A 10,857-nucleotide genomic window follows, 5' to 3' on the forward strand; every position below is an offset into this window, starting at 1 on the left:
AGTAGAGCCATCCCAGTTTGCCAGTATGGTAACTGGCTTGCACCGCTAGCAGGAATCCCCTCCGCACTTCTGTGCGGAACTCTGAAGCTCTGAGAGATTTCTGCTAGCACGCGCTCTGTGTCCCACAGGTGTTAAGGCACAGTCTGGCTTAAAGACCAAGCCTGGTTCCACTGCAAAGCAACCTGTGTTTTTGCAAACCGTCGCGGAGCCAGAAAGGTGGCGCAGGTAGGCTGATGCTGGGTTTTCTTTAATCAGCTGGCTGTGGAGTCACAACCTGAGCCGGCCAGTCTAATCCGGAAAGGGGCCTGGCTGGGGGCGCAGAGCTCTTGGAGTGTTTGCCTGCCCGTGTCTTCCAGTTTACAAGCGGGCAGAGGTGGGAGTGGGGCTTGAGAGATGCCAGGAAGGACCTGCCCCAGCACAGTGCTGGGAACTCACCGTGAGCAATTAGGGTCGCGTGTCATTGCTTCCTGGCCCTCCCTGCAGATGAGTTTATCATCAGCTCAGGGGGTGTGGAGAGGGCCAGAGGGTACCAGCCATCTGGGTTAGGGAGCTGAGAAGGCAAAAGCATGCCATTTTCCCAGCGCTCCCGGGGAGATCGTCCTCTTCCTACAAAATTAACGCGGTGTTGGAGCAGTGAGGGTGCTAGCCCTGCAGCCCCCGGGTCCAAGGTGTTCTCCACCCCCTCACCCCCTACCCCCAGGCACCATGAGCAAATTCAGTGAGGTCGTGCAGCGGGCCAGAGCCGCGTTCAACTCGGGCAAGACCCGCCCGCTGCAGTTCCGGATCCAGCAGCTGGAGGCGCTGCGGCGCATGATCAAGGATCATGAGAAGGACATCGTGGGAGCGCTGACCGCCGACCTCCACAAGGTGCGCCCCGCTTCCCCCCACCCACCCCGGAGGCTGGAACAGCAACAGGAAGGGTCGCTGCTCGCGTCTGGGACATCTGCTGCGCGCCTGGCGCTCTGTGCCCAGCTCTTTGCCTAGAACCGCACCTTGTCCTCAAAGCAGGCTGCCTGAGGTGCGACCCTTTTATAGAGGAGGAAAAGTGCAGCTCAAACCATCAGACGCTGAGATGGGGCACTCAGGCCACTCCTTCCAACCCATTCTGAGCCCCGGGTTTCCCCGCAGCCCAGCGCAGGGGGCGGCAGCTCCTTTCCCCCATCTGCCTGCCATTCCCTCCTGGCTTCACTTCCTTCCGCATCCAGCCCAGAGCACGAGGCCACCCTGTTTAGCCATGTCCTGCGCACAGGACACCCTGAACTTCTTGTCTCTCATTCCCCCAGCCCTCAGCCCCATGCACGGCCACCTGGTCCCCCCCCCACCGCCACCGGAGAACATCCCAGCCTGGGGTCCCAAAGGGCACCCCGCTCTACAGGGTATCCTCCCTCCCTCCCCACCCATCCCTCACCCTGAGCAAAATCAGACACCTCCCAATTCTCAAACCCTTCACCTTGCTGCCCCCAAGTTGCCTGGCCCTGCTCCCACAGTTTGATTTTGCCTTGGAGAAGAGCAGGGGGTTAGCTGGAGCTCATCCCCCTCCTGTGCTGGACCCTTTGCTGCTGCATTTTTAAATCTCTGGTTCCTCACCTTAATACGGAAACTTCACAAATTCTGTTTTGCTCTTTCACAGCCGAAGTGCATGGAAGAGTTGTGTATTTTGCTGTCTGCTCCTCCTTTCTCCTCACCCCCGCACAATGGCTTCCTCCCCACCCACTCCAGCAGGATCCTTGAACCCTCCGCTCATTCCCTCCTTCCCCTGCTGAGGTTCTTCTGGGTTTTGTCCTCCCTTTGGCAGTCTTTTTTCCTGCACCTGTTTCTTCAAGGTGGCCTTCTTAGGGCTCCATCCTGAGTTCAAGTCTCATTTCAATCTATAAGCGTTCCTGGACACACCTCTGCTCGGTCCTCCCCACCCTTTAATGACCTTCAAATCACTGCCCAGGTCTGAGGTCCTCGCAGGCACCATGAACTTGACATTTCCAAACCTGCCTGGGCCCCCAACGCTGTCAGAAAGGGACCCTCGCGGGCCCACCAACCCAGTGGCAAATACTTAGCTTTGCTCGCACCCCCTTTGCCTTCTCTGGCCCAGGTCCCCGGCCTGGGGAGCCCCCAGTGAACACCCACCATCACCCTGGCAGCTGAACATAACCGGGCTGTGTCCAACATGCCGACCCAGCAGTCCTGTGAGGTCCAGATCACACTCCCATTTTTCAGATTAGGAGGCTGAGGTTAGGAGAGGGTAAGCAGCTCAGTCAGGGTCCCAAATCTAGGGAACAGTGAGCCAGGAGCACAGCCAAGCCCCGGTGACCCCCTCGATCTCCAACCAGTGAACTCACACGGAGCCCTGTCTCCACGGCAGAATGAATGGAATGCCTACTACGAGGAGGTGGTGTATGTCCTGGAAGAGATCGAGTACATGATCAAGAAGCTCCCCGAGTGGGCTGTGGACGAGCCCGTGGAGAAGACTTCCCAGACCCAGCAGGACGAGTGTTACATCCACTCAGAGCCCCTGGGCGTAGTTCTCATCATCGGCACCTGGAGCTACCCCTTCACCATCACCATCCAGCCCGTGGTGGGCGCCATTGCTGCAGGTACGTGGGCCCCGTTTCAGGAGGGAGTCACCAGGGATCACGGTCCCACCCCTCCTGAGCTTGGCCAGAGATGGCGGGGAGCTCAGGCCTGGGGGAAGATGGAGCCCCGGGCTCAGGTCATGGTCTGATGGATCTGCCTTTCACGCGGTCTGATGGACACAGAATGGATGGGGCTCCAGGCTTGGTCACTGGGAGGGCAGGACTCTGACTCCCTGATCTCTGCAGGGAACGCAGTGGTCATCAAGCCCTCGGAGCTGAGTGAGAACATGGCCAACCTGCTGGCCACCATGATCCCTCAGTACCTGGACAGGGTGAGGTGCTCGCCGGGTCTTTGGGGGTTGAGAAACAGTGCATTTTTGCAGCAAGAGGCTAAGCCTTGGGTTGGGGCAAGGACAGTCGGCCTCTCCCACAGAGATGAAAGGAGCCCCGGTGTTGGGGAGTGGGGGGCGGTGTTCTATTTGATGGTGGCTAGCTCGCCAGGGGGAGGAGGGGTTGTGGTCTTTCCTGAGCCTCGTCTCTCTCCTTGCATGGAAGGACCTGTACCCGGTGATCGATGGGGGTGTTCCCGAGACCACAGAGGTGCTCAAGGAGAGGTTTGACCACATCCTGTACACCGGGAACACCGCCGGGGGGAAGATCATCATGATGGCCGCAGCCAAGCACTTGACCCCCGTCACACTGGGGCTGGGGGGAAAGAACCCCTGCTATGTGGACAAGGACTGCGATCTGGACATTGCCTGCAGGTGAGGTGCGCGGCGCATGTCTGTGCTGGAACCTTCCAGCTCACGCAGACCAAAGTCTTGCTCTGAGTCTAGGCAGCCTCTGGCTTCTGCCCCCTGAGAGCTTTCCTCCAGAGCCCAGCCCCTTGTGCCTCGATCCCGGAATAAGATGCTTGTCTGGGGGGAGCCTCCCGTGCCTTTCGGAATGCAGTCTAATCTGGAATTTTCACAGACGCATCGCCTGGGGGAAATTCATGAACAGCGGCCAGACCTGTGCGGCCCCCGACTACATCCTCTGTGACCCCTCCATCCAGAACCAAATTGTGGAGAAGCTCAAAAAGTCCCTGAAGGTGAGTGTGGGCCCCCCGGGGCTGAGTGAGAGAGAGGCTACAAAGCAGTGAAGTGGGTCTAGACTTTAGAAAACACTGGATTCTCTTTTTTTCTGATCCTAAAAGTAATCTACACTCACTGTAGATCATTTGGGAAAAGATTATAAAAGAAAGAAAAAAAAAACACTCCACCCAGAACCCCACCACCCCAAGACAATCACTGCTCACGTGTTGGTATGTTCCCTCCCATTTCCTTTCTGCGAATGCTCACATTTGGTCCTATCGCCAAGTCCACACAACCGTGCATATATTTCTTTCAAATAATGCTGTCTCGCGGCAGTTCGTACGCAATGAACGTTTGGAGTACCCCGATGTCATGGCAGTCTGGTAGCTCTTGGTGTCGCTGTGCACCAGCTGGGTGGTGCCCCCCCTGTGATCCAAGGTCACCTCTCAGCCAATGGCCATGATGAAGGTCCGCATCTTTACCTGAGGCCAGCCTCCTCTTCTCTATAGGAGTTCTATGGGGAGGATGCCAAGAAGTCCCGCGACTATGGAAGGATCATTAACTCCCAGCATTTCCAGAGGGTGATGGGCCTGATGGAGGGCCAGAAAGTCGCCTACGGAGGCACTGGGGACGCGGCCACCCGATACATAGGTGCGTGTGCTCGCCCTCGGTAAGAGCACTGCTGCCCCCCCGTTATACCCCCCCACCCCCGCCGCCCAGGCTGCCAGGGTCCCCGCAGGTTGGTGGCGAATGAGCACAGATCCTTGGGGAGCAGGCACGACCCAGTGGCCTGGGGTGGGCTGTGGGGCTGTCGGCAGGCAGGGGCCTAGCCCCAGCCCAGAAGCCCTCTGCTCACAAGGCCCAGAGGGCAGCTCCCTCTTCCCCCCACCCCTGCGTCAGCAGGGGATATGGACCGAAAGACCACAAGACCAGCAAGAGCTGAGCTGGAGGGGCCCCCAGGGCCTGGGCTTGCAGGTCACCAGATGCGACCCCACTTTGCACCCAGTTTGGCAGGGAATGAAGAGCTCCAGCAGGGGCTCAGGTGGCGGGGCAGGGCACAGTGCCTGCCCCCTCACAAGGTGGACCCTGTGTCCTCCCCGCCCCCCCATCTCGGTTATACACAGTTCTCCCCATGGTCTGCCGGGATGGAGCCGGGCAGGTGGAGGCCTCGTCCAAGCCCCACCTGAGCCTCGGCAGCCTCACCTGTACACAGGAATGGAAGGAAGAAGCTAGATGCCGGGGCTGCCAGGCGGCTGGGGGCCTCGGCAGAGGCTGATCTTGCTTGTGTCCTGCCTCAGCCCCCACCATCCTCATAGACGTGGACCCCCAGTCCCAGGTGATGCAGGAGGAGATCTTCGGGCCCGTGATGCCCATCGTGTGTGTGCGCAGCCTGGAGGAGGCCATCCAGTTCATCAGCCAACGCGAGAAGCCCCTGGCTCTCTACGTGTTCTCTCTAAACGACAAGGTGGGCCTGGGCTGCCCTCCCCCCGGGGTCCTGGCATCATGGGAATAGGAGCTAGGGGTCCATGGACCCGGGTTCAGATCCCAGCTGTGTGACCTTGGGCAAGTCACTTAACCTTCTGAGCCCCTTTCTCAGCTCTGAAACCAGTCATTTCCCACAAAGTGTTTGACACCTGGGGAGAGTGGGAGGCCCCAACTGGGGTTCAGACCACAGTGTGGGTCTGCCTCCACCAGCTTGGCCCTTGAGGCTCTGGGATGCGCCCAGACAGGGTGGGGAGGGGCCTGGGGTGCCCCGGGAAGGAGACTGAGGCAGGGGCTGGGTGCCGTGGCAGGTGATTAAGAAGATGATTGCAGAGACATCGAGCGGTGGGGTGACAGCCAATGACGTTGTGGTCCACACCTCTGTGCACTCCCTGCCTTATGGGGGTGTGGGTGAGTCTGGGGCTGAGCTCATTGCCCACCTGCCCCCTACAGATGTCCCCCCTCTCCCAGCCCTGGGTTGGGAGTTCAGGAGGGAACTCAGACCCCCACGAACCCTCCCCTGTGGACCTCTGGCTCCTGTCAGCATATCCACCAGCCACGTTTGACCTCGAGACCCGAGAGGCTCCTAGAGGCCCCTTCGTACACCAGGCCTGCTTCATGGAGGCCCCGAGAGAGGGGACAAGGGCCAGAGGTCACACAGCTCTCTGGTGGCATCGCTGAAAGCAAACTCTTCAGGGCACTCTCCGTTGTCCCCAGTGTGGACTCCCTGGGGGATCCTCCAGGGCTCGGCCATCCCTGGGAGGCTCAGAGAAGGGGTGCATGAGGGCTGTGGGCGGGGGCTGGGGGTCTCAGGCCACCTGGGGCTGAGCCAGCTTCCCCCTCACCTGCAGGAAACAGTGGCATGGGCTCCTACCACGGCAAGAAGAGCTTTGAGACCTTCTCCCACCGCCGCTCCTGCCTGGTGAGGCCTCTGCTGAATGATGAGTCCCTCAAAGCCAGATACCCGCCGAGCCTGGCCAAGGTGAGAGGTGGGGGCGGAGGCTGTCCCAGAGACCAGGCTGCAGGGAGCCTCTGGCCCAACAGGACATGCGCCTTCCTGTCCCCTTGTGTCCTCTTCACAGATGAGCCGTCATTGAAGTGGACCTGGCTTCCCCGTGCTGCACCCCTGCCTCTCTGCCCAGCCCTAGGAGGATTGTTCCTGGAGCCCCCCTCTTGCTCCTCTGTGGATCAGTGCATGCCCCCACTCCCATCTGGGCCCTGGGCTTCCCTTCCCCAAGTCCCCGCTGCCCCTTTGCTGGACATAGACCAATAAAAGTTCACCAGCCAGACAAATGTGTGTGTGTGTGTGCATGCTTCCTTTGCACCCCCCCTCCATTCTCTCCAGTCCCACCCACCCCCCCTGCCAGTTCTCATCTTGACTCTCAGCGAAAGTCTCCCCAAGGTGCCGCATTGGCCCCCGGGGGGCATGAGGCAGGAGGCACTGGTGTCCGGGAGACATTAATCTTGCGTCTAGACCATGGGAGTCCGCTCCATTTCTGGAGTGTATCCAGAGAAGGCAATGGCCAAGGAGGCTGTCTTGATGGCACGTGGCTCAGAAACTGGAGGCCAATGTGCTCCTGTCAAAGTAAGTTTGACCCCTGGGCTAAGTACCACGGAAAATGGTACCACTGAGTGGTCTTCTTTCTTCTGCTCTTGCTCCTCCCCAGGTCATTCTTGCTCCTCCCCAGATGAGATTGCTAGAGAAAAGCGTCTGCCTTCAGCTCAGGTTGTGATCCTGGGGTCCCGGGATCGAGCCCCTCCTCCCTCTTCCCCTGCTCGTGTGCTCGCGTTCTCTCTCTCTCTCTCTTTCAAATAAATAAATAAAATCTTTTTTTTAAAAAATCAGATCATGGGCACCTGGGTGGCTCAGTTGGTTGGGCGACTGCCTTCGGCTCAGGTCATGATCCTGGAGTCCCGGGATCGAGTCCCGCATCGGGCTCCCTGCTCGGCGGGGAGTCTGCTTCTCCCTCTGACCCTCCTCCCTCTCGTGCTCTCTCTCATTCTCTCTCTCGCAAATAAAAAAAAAAGATCATGCCACTGTGAGAGCAAATAATTATAAAAAGAGGCTTAATGCCCCCACCCCCGTCACAAACAGAGGAACAGATTTTTCTCCCCTGGTAAATACAAACTGACTTCCAAAAATTTGTCATTGTATGTTGTCTCTTTGAAACGTGTGGAAATCTTTTTTTAAAAGCTAAAAAAGCCTCTGGCCAGCTTACTAAGTCAGGAGCTCTTTCTCAGGGACCTGGGAGCCGCCTTTTGGAAAGGAGACCATCCGGGGAAACAGCGCTCCCTATCTCCTCAGGTCGGAGCCGCACTTGGCCAGCACTTGACCCCAAGTTGCAGAATTACCTACCTCCTGTCATATAGACGTTTGCCCCTGGAGGAAGCCAATTAGTTAGCACAGATAGTGTCCCCAAGTACCAGGTGAGGTTAGGATGAACTCTGTGTGACAAATGGTGCTGCCAAGTCCTCTTATCGAAGGACTAGTTATCCTTCATCTTGAGAACGTGTGTGTGACGGAATGTTCCGCCTGGCTGTGTAAGGTGGTGGGATTCCTTCTGTCTCTGCCTGGGGTATGCATCACATTCTGCTTTAATGCCTCCTGAATCAGAAATCTTCGCGGAGAGGTTTCCTGGGTTGTGAGATTTAGGTTTTAATTCTATTCCCCCAACACCACCTTCTGTTTAAAATCCTCAGGTCCCTAAGTTGCCCTGCAAGGGGGCTGTATGATCTGGGCCCCGCCTTACTCTCTGATCCCAGCTGATATCTCAAACTCCCCATCCAACACATACATCACCCAAAGCCTCATGGCAGGTGTGTCTCATCACCCCTGTCTCAGCCCAAACCTCAGCGCCCCCAAGTCCTTCCCCATTCTTTATCACTCACCTTGCTTTGTGTCTCCAAAATGCTTCTTATCATCTGTCCTTAACTTGATCTGTTCATCTATTTGTAGCCTGTGTCTCCCCATTAAAATGAGAGCAGTTACCTTTGTCTGTTGTATTCACTAGAGGCTCCCTAGAGGCTAAAACAGTGACTAGCGCATAGTAGGTGCTCACTAAATATTTAAGTGCATGAATGTATTGTGGGGATGAAACAGCCCAGAAGCTGAAACCGTATTAACCCTAAAGACAACATCCCGATCAAAGACTTGGTGTCCCTTGTCTTCCCCGAGCTTAGGCCCCACAGGCATCGCTCTGATAAGTGAGAGAGCAGAGCCCCCCTACTCCAGGCCAGAGCTGGGAGGAAGGAGAAAGCCTTAGCTGGTCCCCACCCCAACAACCGCCCCCACCGCCCCCGCTCCTTCTCTCCTTCACCGCCATCCACCTGCAGCTCTATGAGTTAGTCTCATGAGCCCATTCACAGATTAGGAAACTGAGGTTGAGGAAGTCCTGTCATTTGGTTTCATGTCACTGTGCCAGTCACAGTGCCACGTCCCTGTAGCATCTGCTCTTTCCTGATACCATGGAAATGTCACCCACGGTGACGTTTTGAATGGCTCCTCCAAACCCTTGCACGAGGAGCTGTTGAGAGAGCTGGAAGCACCCAGCTCAGAGAAGAGATGGCCCAGGGTTTCCAAGGACTTGACCTGTGTTATTCCTGAGGGAAGATTTAGAGGAGAAGTGAAACCCCTAATTCTCTTTCTCCTTCCTCTTCCTCTACTTCCCACCCTCCTTCTGCCCTTCCTCTTTACTATTCTTATCAAACATACACCTTGCTGTGTAACCTGTTTTAGTCCGAACGTCCCCAACCCGACCTGTTCTGGTCTAATCCTATTTCCAAACTGGATTTGAACTCAAAAGAAAACAAATGGAGGGGGTGGAGAGGGAAGAAAAACAACTTGATTTTGTCCCAACACCGTGATTCAATCTACTGTTTTTCTTTCTACTGTTTTTCTTGGTTGAAGGAATGGGCCAAAAAACATTTGCCCAATCATGATTCAACCTTTCCAAACAATTGCCATTGTCCCGAACATAAAAGGCCAAGAATCGTCACAACTCATGTGTTACCCAGGGAAAGCAGGTGACGTTTCTGGGTTGCTCATCGCAATCCACACCTCGCTGGACAGAGTGCACAAGGGGACACCTGTCACACTCTCTGTCTCTGGCCATCTCTGAGGTCAGGCAATGGGGAAACCCACCATGCTGCACTCCAGGAGTCTGAAGGGAGGGCAGATGGCAGCTATGGATGCCCGTCTCCAGCTCTGCTTCTGGGGTCCCCTTGGCTCTGCCCTTTCGGTGGGTCCCCATCACCCTCGGGCCAGCCCCTTCTCTGTCCCTGCTTCCCCAGAGTTTCTTTGCAGTCCCCTTGACTGGTATGGACTGAAGTGAGGACCTTGGTGACCGTTGCCTCTGCGAAGTCCATCCCCTCTATCCTTGCTAACAGAATCTCCATATCATTCAGATGTTCACCTCCAGGAAAGGTCACTTTGTCCCTAGCTCAGAGACAAATATCACGTAGTTTAAACCAATAGTTCCTCAACTCTGGTGGCATGCTAGAGTACTATAATGATTTTAGGAAATTAAAAAAAAATAGTAATGCCTAGGATCTTGAGCTTTAAGGAATTTTTAAAAAAATTTTTTTTAGAGCAGTTTGAGGTTCACAGCCAAATTGAGTGGAAAGTACAGAGATTTCCCACATACCTCTGTCCTCCACCCTGATATAGCCACCCCTGTATCAACAGGTGCATTTGTTACAATTGATGAACCTACATTGACACATCATTATCCTGGATCCTGAGCTTTTGATTCATGTTCCAGGGTGGAGACTAGGCATTAATATATACATTTTTTTCTTTTTTAAGCACTCCAAGTGTTTCTCATATATTGCCAGGGTCGAGAGCCCCTAACACGAGCCAATAACGAAATGTGTTTTCCCAGCCAGAGACTGATTAGGGATGACCATGGGACCCAGTTTTGGGCATTAGGGTCTGAGAGGAAGTCTACTGGGGGATTCTGGGAACAGTTCTTCTGGTAAAAACAGAAGCCCAGAAGGGATGACTCCTCTTCTTAGAGGTTGGTGTGTCTGGATGTGACATTTGGAATAGTGCAGCCATCTTGTGACCATGAGGACAGCCCTGCTGAGGCTAAGCAGACCTACCAAGAAGGCTATGGCAGAAGGATAGGAAACAACTTGGCCCTTCAAAGACAGTATTGGGCTAATATAGATGCCCTGTCTTTGCAGTCTTTGTTATATGTGATACCAAACTGTCCTTAAAAGAAATTTTTTTTTGAAGAGTGTCTTCAGTTATTTACATGTGAAAGCATGGAGGGAATCAACCATTTCCCGCACAACAGACTCCACTCTTCCCCTCCCCTCTGCTGGTATCCATCTCTCTCCTCTTGGCTCTGGGTCCACACCTTGTTCCAGCGTCTTCCAAGCGGGGCTGGCTTGTTCCCCTACCTGAGACTCCTGCTCGTGATTTCCAGCAATTCCTCCCTGCCGGTCTCCCTTCCCTAACCCTACAAGCAGATGCTAGCTGGGCTTCCTGATTCTGAACACCCATGGCCATCGGCCCCTCACTCAGGCCACTGCTGCCCCCAAGCTCTGGACTCTGAAACCAGAAAGACAGATGGCTGAGGGCGTCTGGAGGCAGGAGACCCTGGTGTTGGCCCCAGCTTTGCTTCTTCACTAGCTTTGGGACTGTGTCAGCCTCGTCAGAACAGGAAATGGAAAGTCCTGGCAGTTATTTTCAACAGGAGGTTCAATAAAAGGAATTAGGTCTCTACAAAAAC

At 55.5% G+C, this 10,857-nt stretch overlaps 1 protein-coding gene across 2 annotated transcripts; it reads left to right on the forward strand.

The window, feature by feature from the left end:
• Window positions 1-329: 329 nt before the first annotated feature.
• Window positions 330-6,408, forward strand: ALDH3A1 (aldehyde dehydrogenase 3 family member A1). 2 transcript variants are annotated; one of them, XM_034989284.1, is made up of 10 exons: window positions 330-867; window positions 2,357-2,588; window positions 2,814-2,899; window positions 3,123-3,331; window positions 3,540-3,657; window positions 4,150-4,291; window positions 4,939-5,105; window positions 5,434-5,533; window positions 5,974-6,104; window positions 6,205-6,408. In XM_034989284.1, the coding sequence occupies exons 1-10, from the start codon at window positions 706-708 to the stop codon at window positions 6,217-6,219; spliced, it is 1,362 nt and encodes a 453-aa protein (XP_034845175.1). In that variant the 5' UTR covers window positions 330-705; the 3' UTR covers window positions 6,220-6,408. The 2 variants fall into 2 exon arrangements, with proteins under 2 accessions (XP_034845175.1, XP_034845174.1); XM_034989283.1 differs by lacking the exons at window positions 5,974-6,104; window positions 6,205-6,408 and having other exon boundaries at window positions 5,434-5,762.
• Window positions 6,409-10,857: the final 4,449 nt, after the last annotated feature.

Source organism: Mirounga leonina, unplaced genomic scaffold, assembly GCF_011800145.1.
Source record: "Mirounga leonina isolate KUSES-001 unplaced genomic scaffold, KU_Mleo_1.0 Mir_488, whole genome shotgun sequence".
NCBI lineage: Eukaryota > Metazoa > Chordata > Mammalia > Carnivora > Phocidae > Mirounga > Mirounga leonina.